We start from the raw sequence: 25,639 nt of genomic DNA on the forward strand, positions 1-25,639 counted from the left end.
TTGCAAAGCAACTGTATAGATATAATAGCAAGCCTTTGAACAAAGTAAATGTGTGAGGTGAGGGTAAATATATAAAGAATTGTACCACTAGATGGCAGTGTAAATTGTCTATAAGATTCTATTATAGGTAGAGGGGGAAATTGCAACATTGTCTCATTTGGAGCTCTAATTTTTTTCCCGCAGTTGGATGCTGGTAAAACCCGGATAGTTAATTACTTTGAATATCTGATATGTAATTAATTAAGATATTGGAGAAAAAAGATTCATATAAAAATAAGAACATATTTTTCTGAAAATTAAACGCCAAATTAGACAATTTTGCACCCCCAACATTTTGATTTCCTGCTTAATTTCAGAAGACTGTCAAATGTCTTGAGTGTACAGTAAAAATGTTTGTACCACTTTACATCTTAATTGGTTTTCACTAGAGGTGACTAGCTTTTCTGCGCTCATTTCTCTGCCTATGGGGACCAAACTATTGAAAGCCTGGAGAAGAGAGAAATACGCAGAGAGGGAGTCTATCTCCTATCGGAAACATAACTCTTAAAAATAAAGAGCCACTGAAGAATCAAAAATTGCCAGTATCTTTTTTTGTAGTTGGCATCCTCCCAGACTGCTTAGAGGGGCTATGTCAGATCTCCCTGTCTACTTTCAGAAGTCACCAGCCGCCAGTGGTTTGTGGAAATAGAGGAAAGTATAGTATGAAGCTGGAATTTTTGAGCCAAAGTTATTTTTTCCCACGATTTCATATTTATATTCTATGTTTGTAAAGAAATAAATTACTGTTCCCTGAATAAGCACTGTACTGTAGGAACTGCTTCTGAGAGTCTTTGTATATTGAGTAGAGTTCCTGAACCAAAATATTATGCAGCAGGGACTTTTCAAATGTGCTCAGCATTGGCTTAATTTTATTCTCTTTGAAGTTAGTGGAAATTTTCCATTTATTTAAATAGGAACAAAGTTAGGCTACCACTGAGCACTTTTAAAAATCCCATCCCTTCTTTCCCATCTGTATTTCCATGACTACTGACACCAGAAGTGTTCATGAAATCCTTGTGAAAGCACTTTATGGATCTGAGAATCGTCCAGTCAGAAAGTAGAAGCAATATTATGTCACTTAGGAGAATGAATCATGCAGACCACATAGAAAGTTACAAATAGCGAATAAGTCGACACAATGAATAGTTTGCAAGCAGTCCATTGATGGAAATATATATGCATATATCATTCCCCAATAAGTCTGACTAATGAGCAAATATTCCAAGATCGAAGTCTGTTTATGGATCATTCACAAACAGTGAAATGGGTTGGATTAATCAAATCATCCGTCCAACTCTAAATATCATAAATATGAGACACTTTGTTCAGTTTTTGACTATGAACAAAACAAAACAATTTTGTCTTTGATCTTCTGACTTGAGTGAAACCAACTTTTCCCTTTTTGACTTTGATAGGTTTGGATGGTACACATGAGTCACAGAGTTCAGGAATAGTGAACTAAAGAGTTCACACACAGTGCAGGATGTTTCCTTGTGCTGAGAATTGCTGTTGGTAGTGGGATGAATTTAAAAAGTAATCAATGAAAGGAAACATACTGTAAAAATATATTGTAAATAGGTAAGCCAAAAAATGACTGCATATAATAGAGAAAATAGTGCTGATTCCAATTACAGTCATAGCAACATCAGGAATTTCTTTAATAATCATGGCATGTGTGTTCTTTTTAGCCTTGCTAAGGTCCAGTAAATCCTGTGGAAGTTCATTAGTTGGACTGATCAGGTGTTTATTCCTAGAACTTTTTAACTCCAGATACCTGCTGAAAAGGCACTATCCAAACACTGACTTAGTCGTTATTGGATTACTAGCAGTTCATTCAATTTGAAATGATGATTTTATATCCAGAATTATCTTGCTGTTAAAGCAGGATCTCAATATTACATCTGGTTAAAATTTTTCAAATTTTAAAATTTTTGTCAGATATTTTTGTTTGAAGTGTCAATGAAAAAAAATTATTTTTTTTTTGCAAAATGTTTTTCATTTTTCAACCAGCTTCACTTGAGATGCGAACAGCTACATTTCCTAATACATTTCATCATTTTTCTCTATGCCAGTACAATAAGCTATAGCATGACTTGACTTGAAATTTGCATGTTCATTCTAACGGCCTGGAATAAACCATCTCTCCATGATAGAGATCACTAGAAATAACAAATTTTTTGAAAACCATTAAATATGGAGAAAAACTGTACATAAAACTAAATAAATATTACTTGATAAAAAAGTTTAGCATTCATTTCATTTTAGAATTATTGCTGTTACTTTCACTGTGATTTGAAGGGATTTATTTAAATGATTCATTCAAAACAAATGAATTTTTTTTTCCTTTCTGTGTTTGTGAATCATCGTCAAGCAGATCACAATGTTCTCAAATGGATTTGTTCAAAATTATTCACCAAATAACTTCCATGAAGAAGTTTTGGTCTATAGCTTATTCTCAGGTAGTTCTTTGCGAGTACTCAATATATGAAATTTGATTACTTTCTTTTATTTCAATTTACTGTAAAATCATCATCCAGTAAGTACCTTTTACAAGCTGCATCCATTTTAAATTTTAAAATGTAAATTATGAAAGCACACTTCAAAATCCATGTTAGCTTCAATGTCTCATTCTAATCACCTCCAGAAGACTAACATTATTATAAATCCTGTTCCTCAATATACCTGTTCCTCACATGCCCCCCAAAAAAGCTTGGTTTTGCACTGTGTCCTGATGGCAGTTGAAGAGAGAAGAATGGCAGAGGTGGTCTCCCAGGTAATCTGGTCCTAAACCCATTCAGGTCTTTTGAAGGTTAGAATAGACCTTAAATTCTTCCTGGAAATTCACAGGCCGCTAGCGCAGTTCATGTAGCTCCAATGTTTAATAAGCAGGTTGCCACCATCTTTAGTTACTGAATAGTGATGGGAGAGTGCATTACAACTATCTAGTCCCAGTGTAACAACGGCATGAATTATGGTAGCAAAGAAGTGGTTGCACTTCTCTTCCTAGCTGCATGCAGAAAATGGTAGTCTTGGCCACAGGTCCTATCAGACAATTCAGCAGCAGCCTGGGGTCTAAGAAAACATCTCAGTCATGAACCTGTGTCACAGTCACTGGTTGCATTCCCTCAGCTACCAATAAAACGGTTGCTAATTCTTCCAGTTATTTCTTCCACCCAATGAGCGTTACTTCTGTCTCACCTGGATTAAGGCCTCAATCCTGCAGTGAGCTCCACAAGGGCAGATCCCTGCCTTCACTCAGCACTACTGAAGTCAAGGAGGGGCTCTGCAATTGCATAGGCGGGACTCGTTGCAAGAACAGAATCTAAGACTAAGCCAGCTACCACTCATTCGGGCCCAGATCTCCTGTAGACATTAAGGCATCCATTCCATTGTCCCAGCAAGGTCTGTAGACAAAGAGCTGGGAGGTCCTAAGACTACCGAATATGCTGCAGTCTGTCTTGGATTCCCAGATCATATGGTACATTTTTGTTCCTTATTCATGTGAGAGTATCTTTCAGAATCAGATTTCTGAGGCCTCTGTGCACTTTTGCAAATGTAATATTTTCTTGAATATTGGCGTATTTGCTGAAAAGTCACTATTTCCTCACACATTCCTGCATGCAAAGTTGTTCAGAAATTTGTTTAAAAAGTTGAATTAATGTTGAAGCAATTTTTTTTTGTTCTTGGAATATTCATCCAGCTCTAACATGTGCTTCTGGAGTTTAATATATGTTTTTGCTTCCTTCACTGATATGTGATTCACAAGTGGACAGAGCAGTAGTGGTTGTCCACTGTATGTGTGGCTTGTCCTATCTTGTTCATTGTCTTTGTGCGTTTCTGTCTGTAGCAATATTTGCTGGTATTGTGTTGATTGCACTAGAATTAATCTGGAGTGATATGAGGTTGTAGATTTATTATACCAAGTACAAAGGCATTGGGCCAGATTCTCTGCCCTTGAACCATCTGCTTTGCACAACACAGGGAGCCTCAAGGAGCTGGAATCTAGTCATCGCTAACCAGCTGAGAATTCCCTCAGCAGGGAAGAACCATGAGTTGGCTTCAAGTCAACATGCCTGGCTCCTGTGCCAACTGACCATCACAGGGGAGTGGAGGTGGTTGGGCAAAGGACCAGAGGGCTCTGCTTATTCTCATCTGCCAGTTTTCAACTGGCATATGGTCCCTTGTGGAGTGTAGCCAACTGGCGTGGATTAGTGGAACCCCCTAGGCTGTTCTAATTTATGCTGGGGCTGGGCCAGCACAGATCAGCCCAAAAACTCAGGGACCCATAACTGTTACTTAAGGCCTGTCTGCATGGTGCAGCAATGTGCATGACAGGGTTGTGAATTCTGAAGCATGCCAGTGCGTTGCACACAGAGTATGGCTACACTGCAACAAAGACATGTGGCAGGGCTGCAGTTGGCCTGGGTTAGCTAACTCAGGTTCATGGGGCTCATGCTGATGGGCTATAGAATTGCAGTGTAGATGTTCAGGTTCGGCTACATCCTGGGCTCTGAAACCTCATGAGGACAGTGGGTTTCAGAACCCAGGCATCAGTCTGATCTCAAATGTCATACTGCAAGTTTTCGTCCTGCAAGTCCAGGTAAATGGACATGGTCCCTGACACTCGGGGCTACAGGCTTTTTTTTTGCTGTGTACATGTACCCTAAGTGGCCCCATGCTATGCTAGCATGCTGGGGAACTTTTAGTTCATACCAGCAGGTCTGTACAGGCTTGTTTGTGCACAACACATCAGTGCACTTTAGATTCATGCCCTTCTAGTGTCCATGGCAGATTAGCCCCTGGGCCAATGGGGCCCATGCCCAGGCACCCTGGCCAATTAGGGGGTCCCCAGAAAAATGGGCTCCCCCACACCCTGACCTCCTCTGCCTGCCCATCCACCAGATACTCCTGCGGGGGGTTGGGGCATGAGGGCTTGCCCCACTCTTCTCGCCTGCCTCACACTCCATTCGGGGCATGGGGGCTTGCCCCACTCCACCCATCCACCTGGCACTCCTGCCAGTTTCACTCCCCAACAGGAGTGCTGGGAGGACGGGGGAAACTCTTGTGCCCCAACCCTATTTCCCCTGCATGAGCGCCAGGGAAGCAGGAGCACTTGCTCTGGCCCAGGGCCCCAAACATCCATAATCCGACTCTGTCTAGTGTGCATTACCATGCTGTGTAGACAGGCCCTTAGATTGCTAGTAAACATTGTGCAGATTGTAAATGCTTGTTGATTGTAAGCATCTTTTTGTTCTCTGTTTGTACGTTGCCTAGCACATTAAGGTCCTGGTCTGTGACTGAGGCTTCTAGATACTACCATGATAAAAATAAATAACTGGCTCCCCAGTGCTGCTCTCCTTCTCCTGTCACAGAACAGATGTCATCACAGGACAGAATCTGACCCCTTATGGTTAAATAGCTTTGTATGTTTCAGTATTAATCCTTTATTTGCAATTAAATGAACAACTAACCATTTTTTAAGTTGAACATATTACTAAAAATTGATTGTATTTTCAATTCTCACTACTCATCCTTGCATTCTTTAAATCCTTTTGGTTTAAAGCCACTGAATCCATGTGATGTCTTTCCTTTTGTCTTGTTAACAGTTCACATGAGCCCTAACAAGCTACTTCCAAGTAATCTTTAATCTTTATACGACAAAAGAAAAGCTATACTGAGATTACCGAGAGAGAGAGAATTTCTGTCAGATCATTTTCCAAATAGTGCTGCTAGTATTTGTGGAGTTATGCGGCTTGTAACTTTTACTCTCCTGTTCCCCTTCAGGAAAACTATTCGCAGTGCTGTTCCCTGCTTGCGATTTTTCATACGGATATCAAAGAGCGATCTCTCATCAGGTTCTATAAATGAATCATCATTCAGGGCCTCTGTCTCCAGCCATCGCTCTTTTGCCTCCAGGAACAAGAGTAGTTGTGTTTCATCAGTTTCCACTGGAGAAGCAGTAAGTCTTTCTTATTTCCATGAAGTAAATTGAGTATAAAACTTGCCTGTCTGAAACAAGTCAGGTCCCCAGTTAATTCTCTAAAAATGTATCCAGAGTTATACTTTGGCATCTGTTTCTGAAAGCCTTGGAAGAATAAAGTTTCTGTATGAGAGTAATCACTGTCTGTGGTTCAGGAATATTATTGTTTGATTTATTTATCCAACTTTTACCATGCATTCCAATGTGGTTGTTTCGTAGAAGTGGAATCTTGGGTGTCATAGCTGCTGGTGCTCTGCCTGGGGTATAGCTGTGACAGTGCAGAGGGATTTTATGTGGAAAAATCACACATATTAAATTCACATTAATTACAAAAATGTATTTTTTTAGTTAAATTATGAAAATTAATGCTCTCAGCCTTTTCACTCTTTATCTGTCTCAGGTAAAATTCAATAGAGCCCAGGCTTTGTAGGCTTCATATCCATAGGACCAGACAGAATAGTACTAAAAATAAAAAGTTCCCTTGGGGACTCTCATCCCCCAGACTCAGAGGGGTAGCCGTGTTAGTCTGGATCTGTAAAAGCAGCAAGGAGTCCTGTGGCACCTTATAGACTAACAGACGTATTGGAGCATGAGCTTTCGTGGGTGAATACCCACTTTGTTGGATGCTTGTAGTGGAAATTTCCAGAGGCAGGTATATGTATGCAAGCAAGAATCAGGCTGGAGATAACGAGGTTTGTAGTTGGCTAGCCAGTCATAGTCTTTGTTTAATAGCAGAGGGGCATTGCTGGCATATGATGGCCCACAGACAACCCGCCAACCTGAAGCATATTGTCACCATTAACAACACACCGCACCATAGTACCTCTAACTCAGGAACCAATCCATGCAACAAACCTTGATGCCAACTCTGCCCACATATCTACACCATCACAGGACCTAACCAGATCAGCCACACCATCACCAATGTAATATATGCCATCATATGCCAGCTATGCCCCTCTGCTATGTACATTGGCCAAACTGGACAGTCCCTACGTAAAAGGATAAATGGACACAAATCAGATATTAGGAATGGCAATATACAAAAACCTGTAGGAGAACACTTCAACTTCCCTGGCCACACAATAGCAGATTTAAAGGTAGCCATCCTGCAGCAAAAAAACTTCAGGACCAGACTTCAAAGAGAAACTGCTGAACTTCAGTTCATTTGCAAATTTGACACCATCAGCTCAGGATTAAACGAAGACTGTGAATGGCTAGCCAACTACAAAAGCAGTTTCTCCTCCCTTGGTGTTCACACCTCAACTGCTGGAAGAGGGCCTCATCCTCCCTCATTGAACTAACATTGGGTGGGTCAGGGCTAGCTGACAGAATGCCTCTCCCTGAATGCCTCATTGCAACAATTACAATTACTTCCAATGCTTTTACAATTGCTGAATGGAACAGAACTTTCCAGCAGTAGTATTGTCTGCAGAACACCAGTCTCTTGGGAACTTGCTCCTTCATATGGCCCTGTAAGTCTATGTGATCCAGAGTTTTTCAACCTTCAGGGCAAATTTTAAGGCTTCCCTGTTCAACCAGGCATTTAACTGATTGTCACTATGTTAGGATGAAGGATCTTAACATGGTAGAAACATCGCAGCAATTGTTTATTGAACCATCTCTATGAATCACTCATTTTTGTATTTATTGTGCAGTGCTACGGATGCCATGGCAACAGAAGCTGTTAAAAAAAAAAAAAGTATAAGTAATTCTGTTATAATGTAAATAAAATGTGGAAACTTTTGCCCATTGAGCTAATTTACACTCACAGACCATGAAGTTTCTTACTATAGGGATGATACATTAAGGTATTGCTCATGAGGATGGATGGTAATGTAATTGCCCTGGAGGTTCTGTGGAACCATTAAGATTATTCTCAGAAACCTAGGCTGTTGTATAAAATATATGAAGCATTCTGACAGGAAAAGCAGGCACATTTTCTGCTGTAAGATACATATCCAGCAAAGTCACTGGAACTGCTCCCATGCTTAGAGTTAAGCACCTACTTAAGTACTTTGCTAGATCAAGGCCTAACTCACTAGTTGTACATAATGCTTATGCAAGGGTGGCACTGGAAATATGTTGTTTCTGGAGATGATAAAATAAGAGTTTAAAAAAAAAGGAAGACTTCTAACTCATTTATTTCCCCCTCTCCTATGTATCCTCCTGTTCCTTTCACCTTTCCATTTTCCTTGACTCTCATTTTCTCCTTTATTTCCCTCTCAACAAATTTTTTTTACGGATGAGTAGATCAGTGGATGCTAAATGAGGTTCACTGTAGTTATTCTATAGCACCTTACATGTCCTGACCTGAGTGAGCCATTTCTTTTGTTCTCTTTGTCACCATTCATTTTCTGTAAACTCAGTTGAGTCGTTTTGTTTTGTTTTGGAAGTAATCTCCTTTCTAGGCCTGGGATAATGTTCTCTAAAGGTGTCAGCCTTGGCCTAACCTTTGCTTATAGGTCTCAAACAAAACCGCTGCTGCTGTAATGCAGTGCTCTGTTGATTTGACACTGCCAGAGGCAATTATTCTTTCAGTGACTGATAGGAAACATGGATTTAAAATGCCAGTTCAGTGCAGCAGTGTAGATGCCCTTTGAAATAAAAGCTTAACCCAGTGGCTTTTTCCTATTGCATGGTAGCAGTTCATGGTGAAGTTTTGTAACACACTTGCTAATGCACAAGTTGGCAGTACCAAATAGGAATTGTAGCTGTTTCCACCAAACAAATTCTCTTGTTGGAGTGTGTGCCCATTTCTAATGTAAATAAAATGGCATCTCTAGTTTTAATTATACAAGGAAGGAAAAATGAAAAGACTATTCATAGCTGAGGGAACTAAGTAATCCAGTGATGTTCATGCATTAGTTTCACACCTTCATGGACCTCATTTCAAATCCTCACTTAAGTGCATGTGGAAAACAGTTTGATCTCCGCCTTTTGTTCAAATCACAAAATCAAGATATAATTCGTCATGATTCACAGTCTTTGCACAAGATAGGTCCAGAAATGGAATATCTGAGTTGTAGCAAATCAGGACTGAGCTCCATCCCTAGTGAGGCACAGGAAAAATAAGTGAAGTAACTGCCCACGTTCCAGATTGTTCTCTCTCTCTCTCTCTGCTACTGGACATCTAATTCTTAGGTACCACAAACATCACTATACTACAGAGATCAAAGGTGAGTAAAAAGTCTAGGTAAAAATGGATGCACTGTGTTTTACAAGCTCTGTTCTTCCAAAGATACAAGTGTCAGGAGAGCAGTAAGATAGAAAATCAAGAATATGTGGAATAATTCTTGTCTAATGGGGGATTCATCAGGGCTGGGTATATGGCCCATTTTAGAACACTCTCATTTTATCTACATGCAAAAGCAACCTGCTTACCAGCAGATGAAAAAGAAAATTTAAAAAGTTAGAAAGAATATAATAGTTTGAAATAATTCTCACTTGGTGTTTAGGCTTGGAGTGACGTAGAGCTTGAGCCAGTGGAGCTAGTTCATAAGAAACTGCAGCCTTCCAGAAGTAACTCTTTTTCATCATGTCCAAGACAGGAGGAGAAGAGGGAACTGCTTCTGAAGGCCCACAGCTGCAATGCAATAACTGAAGAAAAGGTAAAAGAAGGACTTAATTGCTTCTTGTTTTTATTGTATAATTTTTCTTTGGCAAGTGTTCTCCGGTTTACCCATTCAACCTTGATGCTCAAGTGGATACATCTTAAAGACCTCACCTGTATTTGTGGTTTTGAAGGTTTCTCCCACTCCACCATTACAGGCCCTAAGAATGCTTTAACTCTTTTCCCAGCTGCTTTGCCTTTGCTGGAAAAGCAACCTACCATTCCAAAGCCAGATCAAATGCTGACTTGTAGCACAATTAGTGGAGATGAATTTAAGAACCTGACTACTTCATCTCAGCATGGTTGATCTCATCCCAATCCCAAATCTAAGGAATTCACCTCCATGTTGTGGCAGACTCCATTTGCTACAAAATAAGGGTTTCAAGTCAGATTCAGAAGTAGTGGAAGCCACTCTTTTTTGCACCCTCATTTTAGTATACATTAAAAAATGTTTTATCTTTGTTGAGGGGGAAGAGGAGAGAGAAACTCCCATTTCTCCCTGAGAGTGGGAAAGTCTGGCAGCTTACCCCCCTTCTGTCACTGAAACTGGAGATGGTGAGTACTGAGCACATCTCTTGTGGATGCAACAAAACTACAAACCAAACTGCTGCAGTTTGATGTCATTTTCTCAGAAGTGTCACTTTTCTAGAGGTGGAACTTCAGAAGATGACCTCAGATCACCCCTGAATCAGCTTTTGCCAATACTTCAGTATCACTGGACTTCCAGATATAGCATTGCTGTGAATCACATGGGAAAGTGCCAATGCCACACCTTCAGTAGACAAAGGCATAAGACTTTCAATATCCAACCTACTAATAAGTTGGCTAGTACTCTCAGGTTTGTAGGTATCCAGTTCCTATGACATATCTAACTGATCTAACAATACACCATAAGATGGTAACCTGATTCAGTCACCTTTCTTTCCTTTTGGATCTCCGGTTCTTTTTCTAGAGACAGCATAGTTTAAGCAAACTGATCTTCTTATTCCTGAATGCATCTACTCAGTCTTCCTCCAGGTGTCTCTTTCATATCGTTTCATCCACAAGGCTGGAAAACCTTAGTCCTCCCCTTTATCAAGTGTTGACAAAACAGGCAGTAGAAAATAATTTTTGGAAAAAAAAAATAAAACAGCATAAGAATGATTGATTGCATCACTGACAAGTTGTACGGTATTGTCAGTTCGTGCTTTTGGATCCCATCTCTGCACTTCTTCTCTGTGCTATCTCTTTAGGTTGAATGTTCTCTGAGGTCTGGACCTCCACTCTCATCCATGAAAGCATGCACCACAATGTTGCTGCTATATAAATAATGGGCCTGAACCTCATTTACATTTGTAGCCCATGTATGCTGCTCAAGCAATGTAAAATGGACTTAAAGTGAGTGTAAATGCAATTTGTTTCTACTTTAAGGCCCTTTTACACTGATAGGATAGTGTAAAGGGGCCTTAATGTAAATGGGAATCTGACCCAATAAAACATTGCTGCTGGCTGCAGAGTAACATTAATGCTTTATGGAATCTTGGGCAAGATAAAATAATTTAGTGTAGTGTGATACCTTCTTCTGTTGACAGAATAATCCTCACTTTCTTTCATTCCAGGTGGTGCCACTGCAAAAGTCACATCAATCAGTTTCTTCACTTTAACCCCCCCAAAAAAGACAATGATGGTAGAGATCAAGTGCCACCACTTAAGCCAGTGTTCTGTAGCTTGGTGAGCCAGTATGGACAATGAGTAGGTCTGCTCCTCAGGTGTCAGTGAAGTAACTATTAGGAGCAAGAGATTTGGTGCCAAATCCCACCTCTCTCATGCACCCCAGGCCACACCCTCACCTGGTGTGAATTGGCATATTTCTACTTAAATCAATGGAGCTACTCTGATATACAACAGCTGAGGATTTGGCCCTTTGTGTCCAGACCTCCAGTTTGTTCCTGTCTCTTGCTGAGGAAGGCAGCTAGTGTTTTATATGGAGGTGCTATATTTGGCTTTGGAAGCCATGGAAACAGTAGAAGCTCATACTCTCTGTGCAGAAGAAAGTGGGGAAAGGGCCCTGGGTGTGAAGTCTCCATCTAACCCTCAGTCACAGGGCTGAGTGACTGAAATGTCCAGTTCCTGCTGGCAGGAAAGGACCCAAACTGGGTGACCTCACCTTGCTTCAGAGCTCCCTTGCTAAATCCATGTCTGGACATCACGCCTCCAATACAGGAGGGCCAGGGAGCAATGGGAGAGTGGTCGAGGGGAAGTATATAAGCCCTAGGCTAATTAAGGTGTAGTTCTCTGAAGACTAGGGAGGGTTGCTACAGGTTAATTGTAGCACCTGTAGTCAGTTAAGAGCCTGTTATCAACCTAATAAAACCCCCTGCTTCAGGCAGTCAGGGGAGGAGGTGGAAGAAGGCAGGACTGCAACTTGGAGGTGTGCTATGAGACTTGGAAGATCAGAAAACCAGAGTAAGGGAGACCCAGACCCAGCAGTCAAAGGACTGAAGGTACCCCACCCAATGGGGAAAAGGATAAGGACCCGCAGGGGTTGAGAGGGGCTGGGATTCAGAGTGAGGAGCAAACCCAGACCCCTCCCCTGCTTCCCCCCTTTACCACCTTCCCGGGCCACTAGTGGGGCCCTCAGTGCCCCAAGAGCAGGGGCAAGGGGTGGCATCTTAGCCCCCACCAAGAAAAGCGCAGGACCTACCATACTACATTGGCCATCTTGTCACACACCCAAGACAGTGGAGAGGAAGAAGAGTTAGGGGATTCGCTCCAGACACCCTCAACTCCAAATTCAATCTCTTCTCTTTTTTTTCCCGAGAGAGAAGTGGAGGGGAGGAAATCTGAGGTTTTCTTCTTAGACATGTTGCCCCATAGTAATTCATTATTTTAATGGTTGTAACTTGGCCACACTGTTCTGCGCAGGAAGAATCAGAGGCTATGCTGATTTTTGTCCTTGAAGGATGGCTGTCAGATAGTTTTGATAAGTAGCCCTCGATTGGGTTCCTGCACTCTACTGATCTCAGTACTATTCACTGGCAAGTGGTTTATAATGCTACAGATAGGCGCTTTCACAAATTCACGTTAAGTGTCCCAGGTGCAGGGTGTGAAGCTCTTCTTTGTGCTGCTTTCATGCACAAGCATATTTCAGTAGCTTCCAGCACGTATCCTCTTGTCAAGATCAATGGGAGCACTTCATCATCAGGTCTTCTGGTTGCCCTAAAAACACAAAGTTGACCTTTTAGGGATTTACTTTAGACTTCTAGACAGCATGACCAGATTGTCTACAACAGATTTTGGTTGTAACACTTTAAACCTACTATTGATCTTGCAGTGAGTTGGAGTCAGGTCAAGGATCATTTAGTCCATGTATTTATCAATATAGTAAAGTTTCTGAGGCAGAGAATAATCTCACTTTTCCTCTGCTCCACATTTTAAAAAAAACAAACAAACAAACTGCCCATCCTGTCAAGATCGGGAAACTTATTGTATCCTATGATATCTTCTTCGTAAGTTGATTCAGATGAGGATTGCTTAATGCAAAATTACTGGCGGGCTGCTGACATATACCCAAGGCCAGAGTGTGGCAGCTAATTACCACCCCAGGGGAAATGGCTCCCAGAGCTCGCAGCATGTTGGGAGAGTGTGCTTTCTGTGTCATCACCTAGGAGTGATGAGACTAATGGCCTATGACAATGGACTACAATGACATGATTACACATCAAATCTAGAATGACACTAAAACATGTGAAAGATGGGGGGGGGGAGGAGCTGAGGTAGTATCTTCTATCGGCCCGACTTCTGTTGGTGATAGAGACAAGCTTTCTGGCTACACAGAGCTTTTTCTCAGGTCCAGGAAAGTGATGTGTCATGTGACAGTGACTAGGCAATGTTGGTAGTGTGAAATGAGGCTTTAATCAGACAGTTTCGATGATCTCACAGGGCAGTCCGCATACCTGTTTTGCACACCTACACTCCCAAAAGATAGCAATATCTTCTGTACCTGTGTATCTGTAGATGAAAAGGCAAATATTGTTAGCTGAGGTACAATGGGGATGGGCACTACACAAATACCTGTGGCAGAGAAACAATAATGTATACTGAGTGAAGAAGACCTACAGGCATATTGAAGGTCCATATTTTAACACTAGTCTAATAATTAGAGATATACCTATCTCCTAGAACTGGAAGGGACCTCGAAAGGTCATTGAGTCCAGCTCCCTGCCTTCACTAGCAAGACCAAGTACTGATTTTTGCCCTAGATTCCTAAGTGGCTCCCTGAAGGATTGAACTCACAACGCTGGGTTTAGCAGACCAATGCTCAAATCACTGAGCTATCCCTCCCAAAAGTCCAAATGGTACTTTTTTTTTAACAATTCCCCCTAGTCTTGGAAAGCCATGAGCCTTCAAAGACAAGGACTGACACAGTGCTATCGTTCAGCAAGGTATCTTGTGGGCTCTAATGACTTTGTTGTCACCCCATTAAACTGTTCTGTTCTCCCTGCTCTTTACATTCTTGTGAGTCTGCAGGGGGTTGAAATTAACAAGAATTCTGCTCTCCTAGCACTTTAAAGAGCAGGATGGCTGTTATTTATAACAAGCAGCCTGCTAACAGGAGCAAGCCAGGCCCACCAAGCTGGGAGATGGTGCCGTGTGTGCACAACCATATTCACTACAAACACAGATCTCTGATGTGGGGTGAATGGCTTATGCAGCTGGGGAGCTGGAGTTTTAATTCTCTAGCTGGCCCTGTTTGGAGGACTGGACTTTTCTTCTGTGTCAGGCATCCTTAAAATGTTCATTTAGGGAGTGTCATACTCTGGTTTTGTCCACTTTGAGTGCATCTCTTTAAAATGACCATCACTGTAGCTGCAGAAATCATTATAATTAAATCAAAATTATTAATTCCTGGCTATGGAATTGGAATATATTGTGGTGTTATAGCGTAAGCTATAGGCATCCAATGTGATACCCAAAGAGAGGGAGAGATGGACAATAGCATCAAACCTGTCCTATCTCATTCCCACAAATGCAAAATCTTTTGCTCAAAGGTGAGCTATCTTACAATCAGGCTGTCATGATCTAAAAGCATGAGCATCAACAGTTTGAGATCAAGAACCTAGTTCATCAGCTCCGAGGCTTTAGCAGATTCAGGAAACCTCTTTGTACAGAGTCCAGCCACTAGAAGGAGATAAGGATCCACTTGGCCATCATGTTGCAATGTACTAATGGTATGAGCTTAAGTACTATGTTATATCAGTGTTAGAGAAATACCTCCAATAGAAGAAGAAAAACAGTTGATGTATGTTGAAAGGAGGAGACCTAAGAAGACACTCAAGATTAATAATATATAGATCTATATATTACCATAAATGTACGCGATGCTTTATAAAACAAAGAGCAAGACTTGTTCTCTGCCCTGAGCTATATCAGTTTTCGCAGAAATATCCAAAGAAGTGAAGTATTCATTATGTTTTTCTTTTTAATGTTGCTTCTCCTTGCCAGAGAAAGGTTTCTATTTTTCTTTAACCATTTCCTTTCTATCTCTCACTAAGTATTTTTATAATCATCATTTCAGTTATTGTAGGAAAGACAATATTAATATTTCACGCTTTCCATGTTCAGAATGTTGTGAAAACATTTACTAACTAATCTTCACAGCATTCCTGTGAGGGATTGCCATAATTTTGGACATGGGAAAACTGAGGGAGAAGGGTTATGCAACATGTCTAAGGTCACTGAGGGAGTCATTGTCAGAGCCAGGTTTAGAACTCAGGAGTTTCTGGCTCCTAGTTATGAGGGGGGAAAAGGGAAATAAAATAGGTTTTCAAAAGGACACTCTGTCTTTTTCTCTCCCTCCTGTTTCTTCAGATGAGCTAATTAAAGGATTTACATGTTCTCCCAAAAGAACACAGACCTGTTTACTTATACTTAAAAAATATTAGTCTGATTACAAAAACTTCCATTATTATTATTTACGTTTTTTTAAAGCATTAGTGTTTGTGATGGTTGATTTTTATACTCTTGATGATGATTGGATTGATCTTTTGAGAGTCCTAGGTAAACTAAAATGGTGGTCATGAAATTATAGATCGATCAGAGTGAATAGAAAGTGAAGAGCTTCTGAAGCCAAAGAAGTGGAATTATTTTTCTTCATTTTTGTTAAATATGGTACTATCTATATTTCTTATGGTTACAGCGCCACCTACTGGGAAGACAAGATACATAGGAAACATCTCAGGACACAACTATTGAAATTGTTACTGTGGTTGTGGCAGGGAAAATGGAATTTTAAGAAAATAAAGATACGAAGAATCAAACTGTTCTATATAAATATTTAATCTGAGATACTTCTTTGTTCATTATACAGAAAAAAGGTTCCAGGATGTGATAGGTTTCATGTGTTAAAATGTTTGAGAAATAACATTTTAAACATGTATGAAGCATCTGATGCAGGACTGGAACTTTCTTAAGGGTGGGGGCAGAGGCTATTCTAAAACCCTGAGGGTATGTCTACACTGCAATAAAAATCCTGCAGCACCAAGTCCCAGAGCCTGTGTCCTCTGACTGAGGCTGCAGGTCTAAAAATAGCTGTGTATGCATTTAGGCTCAGGCTCTGAAATCCTCCCTACCCACAGGGCCTCAGAGCCTAGGATCCAGCCAGAGTCTGAACATCTACATTGCAATTTTTTAGCCCCGCACTTCAAGCCACGTGCTCCAAATTCAATTGACCTGGGCCTGCTGGGCCTGTGCACCAGTTCTTTTATTGCAGTGTAGATGTATCCTCAGATACTACTACAGTGATAAGAGCGGTATTAGACTCTGTGTAGAACAGAATGAATAGCAAGTGTTGTGAAATAAACTCAGTTTTATTTTGAAAAGTGAGCATATGGAAGTTTCTACTTTCATCCCCAAAGAGTTTTGATGCAGCAGCATAATGCTGCGTCACTACTAGGATGCCTGAAAAAAACTCTCCTTTTATATATAATTTTTTTCTTGGAAGGTTTTTTAAAAAACAAAAAACCAGGAAGTCAGTCAGATCCTTAGATGGTGTAAATTGTCATAGCTCCAGTGGAGTTGTACTGATTTGGAGCAGCTGAGGATTTAGCCCAGTAACCATAAAAACTTATGGCAGAATGGGTACAATACAGTTCCAAATTAGTAATGGATAAATATGTTTCAGAATGTGCTTCTCCATTAATCATAGCATAAAATGGGTTAATGTCCATTACTTACACATTTTTTAAAATGTTTGACCAAATAGGCATTTCTTTACTTCATTTAGTATTTTGTTGTATATGTTGTGCATTTCTAAAAGTGACAGTTTGGTAAATTTTAATACATTGATCACATGATACTGATTTTATTTTGGGGCAATGGCTCAAATATTAATGGGGAAACAGCTCAAGAGAACTAACACCTAAAATGTTAATGGACTGGTAGAAAAGATTTCAAACACTTGTTTCAGTGTGGTGAGATAACCTACAATTGTTATATGTCAAATGATGGTTCTAAAGATTGTGTTGTTTTTACCCTAGGTTTTGCTCTCCTCCAGCTACTTGCAGAAGCTGCTTGGTAGGTCAGTCCTACAGAATTCCCCTAAAGTACTTGTGACCAGTTCCTTAAAAGCAGCTTCTCTTCCCGTTGGCTTGAACAGCATCAGCAAAGGAAGAGGCTCAGATACCTCACAAAGGGAAACTCAAATAAACAGAGGCCTGGACCCTATCATTAGTACTGCAGTCCCACGTATCATTGTCATTCCTACTTCCGAGACCAACCTTGTTGAAGGACAAGAAGAACGTGAACATGGAGAGGAGGAAGAGACTGATTTATTCCACTTTCGTGGCAAGAATAATTTATTGGACATAGACGGGCTTAGCTCTTCCACAGATTTCCTTGAAGCATTTGAGAAGTTTCTGTCATAAGTGTAAAAAAGAAAACTTTCTGGTCATTGTTTTCTTGGCTGCTTCTCCACATTATTATACCAAATAACTGAAGTCTTCTAGATTAAATCTTCAGACTTTTTGTATATTTGTATTATAGTCACGAGGCAGTCTTTGAACCCATCTTTGTTCGGACCTCTTCAGACACTGAAACAGCCTTTTAGACGGTGCTTCTAAAATGAGCAGTGGAATATCGGGCAGCAAACTAGAATGGCATATTTCAAGTCAACCTGCTGCTTCATGGTTTTTAATATAGATGGGTGGATGCTAGCAAAGAACTATCTAGCACCCAATGAATACTTCTCCTACCTGGGTGCCCAGGATGCAGTTTCATGATTCAACATCATTCCAAGTACTATTATCTCTAGAAGGCAATAGTTCCTGGAATTGTCACCACAGGATATGCTATGTAGTGACTGCATACACCAAAATTTGTTGACGGTATGGACTTCAGAAGTAGTACTGCCCAAAATTATAGCAGCACCCACTGAGTTGATTAGAAAATGTGGACACCCTGTACTAGTCTCTCTTGCAAGTCTCTATACAACCTCACAATCAGAAGCACCTATGTCTTTTTGTCGAGTCTTTTTTTTTCCTAGTAGAAAGTTTTCTGTACTAGCTAGATGAATGGATCATTCAATACAAAAGTGATTATTTGTTTAGAAGATAATAAGGGTAAGAAAGAGAGGCTTGTATTTCAGCTGAATGTTAGGACAGCCACCATGCCCATTCAACAGATTACTGACAGGATTAGAGGTGTTATACTGCTCCAAAAACAAATTTTAAAGGCATTTTAGAGTATCTTGGGGTGCACGGTATTGTTTAAGCATGTGTGAATTGTAATGAGTCCTGTTCAAAGAGCGGACTCTCACAATTGGCTTAAAGACTCATTGATGAAAATAAAACACCAACTGCCATAGTTCAGTTTTCATGTTGGTGGGACACAAAGGGAGGGGGCAGGTATTAAGAGCTTTTTTCCCCTCTCAGCTGCCCATGAGAAAAAGAACAGGGATGCATAAACTTTACTGTGAGGGACCAACCTTCCAAAGTACCTCAGAGGGACTTCCTACCCAAACTTGAAAAAGAGCTCTGTGTAGCTTGAGAGCTTGTCTCTCTCACCAACAGAAGTTGGTCCAATAAAAGATATTACCTCACTCACCTTGTCTTCCTGTCCCAACTGTCATTTCCCCGCTGTCCCTGTGGGGATTGAGTATAGCAGCATAGGGCTCTACCACTGTAAATGTGGGATTTACTGCAGGATGCCAGTTCACATATTTACTTGTGGATAATGGTTTTGTTTCTTTCATCTTTGATTCATATTAGTTCCTTGTGTTCAAAATCCCTTCCTAGCTTAGCATTTTGTTCCTTGTGGTTTTGTGTCTTTCCCCATTTTTCCTTTTTTAAACATATCCTCCAACTCTTTCTCATTCCTTCTGTCACACCCACAGGTGGGACACACAATGAACTAAATTCTGCTCTCTGTTATGTGGGTTTAACTCCACTGAAGAAAATAGTTACTGGTGTAACAGAACATAATTTGTTTAACAAACTTCAGGTCAAGCAAGCAGCTGACCTGCAGAATTTGTTTTCATAGTCTATAAAAATGTCCTGTTTTATTCCGGTGACTGCGTTGTATATTATACTGAGAGCATTTCCCTGTTCTATGCGCACACTAATAGCTTTCTCTTGCCTTTTTTTTTTTTTCCTCTTGATATGGAAACCTTGGAGGCTTATCTTTTTAAATCAAAAAACAAGCCAAATCTAGTTTGCAACTGTGTTAACAGTAAGTTAACTAAAGTATAACCCACAATTGACAAATCAAGGTGGGGGCTGGAATGCATCCAGTATGGCATCATAAGAATGATGCTAAGTGTCAGTAAGAAATGTTGAGAGACTTGATGGGATAGCTGAGGGAACTAGAGAAGTCCTTCTAGCTTCTTTGGTGCATGTGGTGCTACCACTGGACACACAGTGCTACAATAACACTGAATGCTATAAAATGCTATTACGAACTCTCAGGATACCTTATTAGTATTAATTATTACTTATATTACAGTCGTTTCAAGATGCCCCAGTCAGGATCAGGGTCTTATAGTTCTAGGCTCTGTACAAATACACATTAAAAGACAGTCCTCGCCCTGCACATGTTACAATCTAAACAAACTTAGAAACTGTTTTAATAAGTTATCATTAGAAAATAACCTCCGGAGGATGCTTTAAAATAACATAACAATAGTTAATTTTGAAGTTCATGATAATTTGTTAGGAAGTACATTTGAAGTGCCCATGACCAGTCCATGACACTTTCTCCACTTCCACGCACCTGGAGCCAGCACTTTCTAGAGTCTCCCTTCAACCAGAAGAGTGCATAGAGATATACGCTCTTGTGGGTGCTGTCTATCTCTGGAGATGATCCATTACATAAAATAACTTTCTCTGCAATTCCAACCCTGAAAAGACTGTGTTTGTTCCATCATAGCTGCAATTCAAACACACCTCAGATTCCACTGAACTGGCGGGTGCATCACTGCTACAGAAGATTCCATGGTTCACCCCAGGAATTGAAGATTTCCATCCAGTTGAGCAGAAAACTCGGAAGTTTTCTTGGAGCTGATACTGGGACAAATAAGGAACCTGGTAGTTTGCTAAAATGAGTGAGGGGGAAGAGGGTAAGGCCAAAAAGGTCCAATCATTTAAGGTTTGGGGACACCAATTTGTAGTATCCACACTTTTCACCTTCTCTCTTTAGCCCTCCAAGCCTCTTTAGCCCTTACAGACTTCATGTTGTCCATCATGATTGTCTTGTCTCCTATCTGTCTATCCAGTGCCTACCAGCAACTTTGTTCTCCACCCAGTTCATTCTTTTTCCTTCAGGCATGTTAGAGCCAAATTCTGCATTCAGTTACACATGTGCAATTCCTGGTGATAACATTTGGTGGCAGGAGAGACCTAAACACAGCACAACCAGTGCAGTTCTACTGCATGAGGAGGCAGGCTGCAGAAGCCTGTGTAGAGTGTCCACATTCTCTGTATACCAAGGAGCAGAGCTCTATATGAGGAGGGTTTGGAGGGGGAAATATGGGAGAGAGGAGCTAGGACTTATGGATCCACAATTACACAGATCCAGCAGGCCATTTGTCCTTCCAGAAACCAGGGCAGTCAGAAGAAGCTAGAAAACAATCTCTGGGACTGGGGAAAAGCATTCCTTCATTGGGAACTCTGTGCACCTAGTACTTGGATGGAGGGGCTGAGGTTTGGGGTATAAATGTGTAATATAAATACCAGTGAAATGCAGTGTGTGTGGAAGTGAGGAACAGTTGTAATCCTGTTCTGGTTTTGCCCTTGTATCCTCTCTAGTTTTTTTCCTGAAATGATTTGACTACGCCTGTTGATTTTATTAGCATCATGTATGCAATCAATAACTTAATCTCCTTCAGTATTTACTAGCCTTCATTATTTCTATCCCCTGTCTCCATTCAACAGATTTTGGAAGTATCTTCACCGACTCTTACATTCCTCCTTGGATTTTACATTCCCCATACCTCCCACCCCTTATTGTCTTGATTACTGACCATAACAATAACCAATGCATTCAGTGTTACAAAGTATAAAAACATGAGTGGGGCCAGATTCTGCTCTCAGAATTCAGTGATGTTGTGCCGGATTTGAACTTATATGACTAAGAGCAGAATGTGGCCCATTGTTTTCATCAAGATAAAGAAATTGAGCTGTAAAGCAATAATAAAATGATTCTTAAGCATTCACTCATCATACTGCCTTCTGCTACTAGCTTACAAAGTGATTTCACAATACTTTCTTGCATAAATGGAAGCAATAGTAATGTGTCTCAGAAAACACTAAGAGTAGTATTCTTAGAACCTAATAGACTTGCAGCATTATGAACTGTAAAGTGGATTTTTAGATACCGCTGATCTCCGATAATACAAAAGTAAACATCTATGTGGATATTTTTAACAAGCACCTCTTACTCTAAGAGAACAATTTTTCAATTCCTTTAAGAAGGCCTAATCCTGTGACTACTGAAATCAGTGCCAAGATTACTACTGACTTCAGTGGAACCCAGATAGGGCCTAAAATGAGTTAATATTAATGTAGTCATAAAACATAGCTATAAAATTAGCATGAAGTATCAGATCTTTTGACATCACTATGTAATATTTCAGGAGTATCAGTCATAGTAATTGTGTCTTAGGTTGCTTAAAATAATTCACAAGAAGATTTTTGTGTACCACTGTGCACTTTTGGATTAAGAGCAATGTACAGTATTGACTCAGTCTCCCATTTTTAGAAAAGGTGTGTATTAGTTCATGCAAATGGATTAAGGAGAGAAGTCCTAACCGTGTTTAGGTTTGGGTTGGTTGGTTTGTTTTTGAAGGAATGGCTGAAGAGAGAGCACATTAAAATAAAAGGAACAAACTTTGCAAACTTGGGTTCTAATCCCTCACACACAGAAACATTTATTAATCGTACTCGTGAGAAGTAGCTTTGAAGTTGACGGGACCCCTCACACTCATTAGGTACATGCTGAAGTTTGTGAGAAGCTAAGGCCTTGGCATCTAAAGGTAGACATTTCAATAGGAGTAGCCTGATTTTCAGTGGTGCTGAACACCCAGTCTTCCCATTGGTTTCTGTGAAAACTGGTTTCTCGGAATGTCTGAAAATCAGGCCACTTCTATGGAGATCTTCAACTACAGACACCCAAGTTTGACCAAAACCAATTAATAACTTTGGCAAAACACTTTGATCTTAGTCCTGAATCTTACTAGTAATTGTTTGTTTCTGTAACTTCTCTGTTTAAAACAAATGTACCCTGCGTGCCTTTTTGCCAGTAGTTCCATATGTAGGGTGACCAGATACCGAGTGTGAAAAACTGGGACAAGGTCTAGGGGGGTAATAGGAGCCTACATAAGAAAAAGACCCAAAAATTGGGACCGTCCCTATAAAATTGGAACATCTGGTCACCCTATCCATATGTAACGTAAGGTTTAGACTGCAGGTCTGTTAAACCTTTCCTTTTCCCATGAATCAATAGGCTGCAGAAGGTAGACTTCAATCTGTTCTAGTTTAAAACAATGGTAAAATAAAGGTTTGGAATAAGAAATAACGGGTCCTTATATAAATTCTTTGAATGCTGAAGTATTTTTCCCGCTGGTTCAGATGGGGCAATGGGCAGGGATTATATCACTGGTTCCCTATCCTGGAAAGATTTGGAAAATTTGGGGCGGATGTTCCCCAACATATTACATCCCGCCATTTAAAGCGACACCAACATAAAAAAAAGTCCTCATAGACCACTGCCAGAAAACTGTTTACATAGTGTTGTGGCAAGTGACATGTAACTGCAAGTGAAAAATACACACTTTTTTCTCCATTTTTCTGCTTCTTTATGTATTTGCCAACACTTTTTATACAACCAATTTCATAGTTTCTTCTGTATGAATAATTAATTCCTCTGTTTGTGGTATGCTTTCACACAGGGGAGAGAGAACCATTTTTTTAAAAATAAGAAAATTGATTGTAACACCCTAAAATCTGGCAGGAGTACACAGGTGTAGAATATAAAATTTCTTTTAACTGTGGAGCATGTCAAGTGGCAGGGGATGTTAATTAATCATACTTTAAGTTGATAGTGTCCCTTTAATACTTCAAATGCATGTGACAGTTAAACTACAGGGCAAAGTCAGACATGGGAGCAGCAACTGAATCTGCAGATGTCCCACATATGTGGTCAAACAGACGCTGGCAGTGATTCATATTTTGCTGATAATTCATAGCACAGTACTATACATAAATAGTCCAGTATGCGCTGAAAAATTATATGAGTGGAGTGTTTTTCTGCTGGGATGCTCATCCTTCCTGAATCTGTCACATATTTTCACAAATTTCAATCATGCAAAGGTCCTGCTGCATTTCTGTTATTCATTTTATAAAGTTTCTATGTTACCCTTATGTTGTTTTCTTGTTAGTGCTACAAACTCTATGCTACATGCAAATCCATTTCTGCATACACATACCACTAATTCTTGCTAACAGTAAACAAACAGTACAAGGATGGGGACATAAGCCTTTACTATTTAAGGAAAAACAATCTCACAGAGATTGTAAAATATTTCACAGAGTGAAAAATTTTAATCATCTAATCTGATACAAAAATAGACATTTTGATCCAAAAATGTTTGCTGTTTATTGCTTATGTTTGCATTTTTTTTTTAAATAATTTCAAGTCAGTTGTGTTTCTCCTGCTGCTGGGTCTCCCTTTGTCCAAAACTAGCCTTCAGATGAAACTCATCACTCCTAGTTACTGCACTGGCAAGAGTGCACCAAATATAATAGTCAAAATAAGGACAAAATGGCAGCTGCTGCATCATCCTCCCCATCGACGGTGTTAGCACTTCACAATAACGGTGGTGAGGCAAGTTGGGTCAAATATGGCTAAAAGGTTCTACTTCTATCCATTCTTGGTCCTGTGGGAGCAATCCTGTCCTAAAAAATCGTGACAAAACCTTGACATGGAGGAATTATGACACTGTCGCAGCTAATTGACAATGATAATTTTAAAATATTGTTGATCTTCAGCCACAATTTGGCTTGCCCTGCTCCAGAGCATGGGAATATCTCCAGTTTAAGCATTTACTTAGGAATATGTTTGGACCAGATGCATTGGGACCTCCAGAACTTTTATTATTTTGGAGGAAACTTCCTGGATTTTCTCAGCCAATGGTATCCTTTTACAATTTTTTGGCCCAAAAACTCAGCCGAAGATTGATAATTTGGAAGTTGCTTAGTATAGAAATTTGGATACACAACTATCTGCAACCGAATGGAAAACAATTGTATCTAATCTTTAAAAAGCAACTATAGACCTGAGCCTACAACTTTTTCACCAAAAGCTTTTTCCAATCACGGCCAGTTCTAGCTTTTTTGCTGCGCCAAGTGGCAAAGCAGAAAAAGAAAAAAAAAGAATAGAAAAGAAAGCCACGATCGGCGGCACTTCGACAAGAGCTCTACTGCGCCGTTTCATTCTTCGGCGGCGGAACCTTCACTCCGAAAGGGACTGAGGGACTCCCCACCAAAGACCCTGATGTGCTGCCCCTTTCCATTGGCTGCTCCAAGCACCTGCTTCCTGCACTGGTGCCCGGAGCCACCCCTGCTTCCAATACTCTGGTCCCCACATGGGCTATCAGACCACTGTCAAAAATGTAACTCCTTTGGTGCTGCATTAGCTCATATGTTTTGGGAATGACCCTTCATCAAATCTTCTGGTATAAAGTGTGTTAAAGGACCAATTTGATATTAGATCCTAAATTGGAGCCCTTTTCCTTATGTAAGCAGAATCAGGATGAGCTCTACTCTGACATCTGGTGGAAAGAATTTCAGAGAGTGTATTTGCATAGGCACGCCTACCCCATCCCAGGTTGCCGAGCTATGGGACTGTTTTGTGACAGAAATGACTCAACCTCAGTTGGGTGGTACTTGCTAGACAAAACCCAGTGAATTGAGAGAGGCTGGGGCAAGCATTAGGGAAGGTTATGCCACCCCACCCTGAGTCAAGCCCCTATCGTAAACTGAGGTTGTTTTCTGGGGGTCCCACCCCAATACCTGGGGAGGAAGCATTTGAACCCTGGCTGGAGCACACCACGGAGATGCTGCAGGAGTGGGCAGTGCCTGAGGCTGAAAAGAGAAGGCAACAAGTAGAGTGTCTCAGGGCCAGCTCTAGATGTGATTCGCACCCTGAAGCTCGGTAACCCTGAGGTCAAGATGAGGGACTGCCTAGAGGCCCTGGACCACGCCTTTGGGAGAACTGAGGGTTCAGAGGATGTTTATTGCAAATTCCTCAATGCCAGGCAACAAAAGGGAGAGAAAGTTTCTGCCTATGTCCAAAGATTGGAGAAATTATTACAGAGAGCATTCTTGAGGGGAGCAGTAGCAGTTGAGCAAATGGATCAGACTAGATTGGGTCAGATTGTGAGAGGAATTCAATATCAGAGCCCAATCCTTCTCCACCTTCGATTAAGGGAACGGCAAGATAATCCACCAAGTTACTCTAGCCTGATAAAAGAGGTC

General features: G+C 40.6%; 1 protein-coding gene across 1 annotated transcript in view; it reads left to right on the forward strand.

Annotated features, from left to right (window-relative positions):
* Window positions 1-17,905, forward strand: part of LOC116814757 (melanopsin-like) — a 60,841-nt gene extending 42,936 nt beyond the window's left edge. The window contains exons 8-10 of the mRNA XM_032762587.2: window positions 5,824-5,998; window positions 9,478-9,630; window positions 17,150-17,905. Coding sequence (XP_032618478.1) covers window positions 5,824-5,998; window positions 9,478-9,630; window positions 17,150-17,536 — 715 coding nt within the window. The 3' untranslated portion in view covers window positions 17,537-17,905. The remainder of the gene's footprint in view (window positions 1-5,823; window positions 5,999-9,477; window positions 9,631-17,149) is intronic.
* The last annotated feature ends 7,734 nt before the right edge of the window (window positions 17,906-25,639 follow it).

This window comes from Chelonoidis abingdonii, chromosome 5 (genome assembly GCF_003597395.2).
Source record: "Chelonoidis abingdonii isolate Lonesome George chromosome 5, CheloAbing_2.0, whole genome shotgun sequence".
In the NCBI taxonomy this organism is placed as follows: domain Eukaryota; kingdom Metazoa; phylum Chordata; order Testudines; family Testudinidae; genus Chelonoidis; species Chelonoidis abingdonii.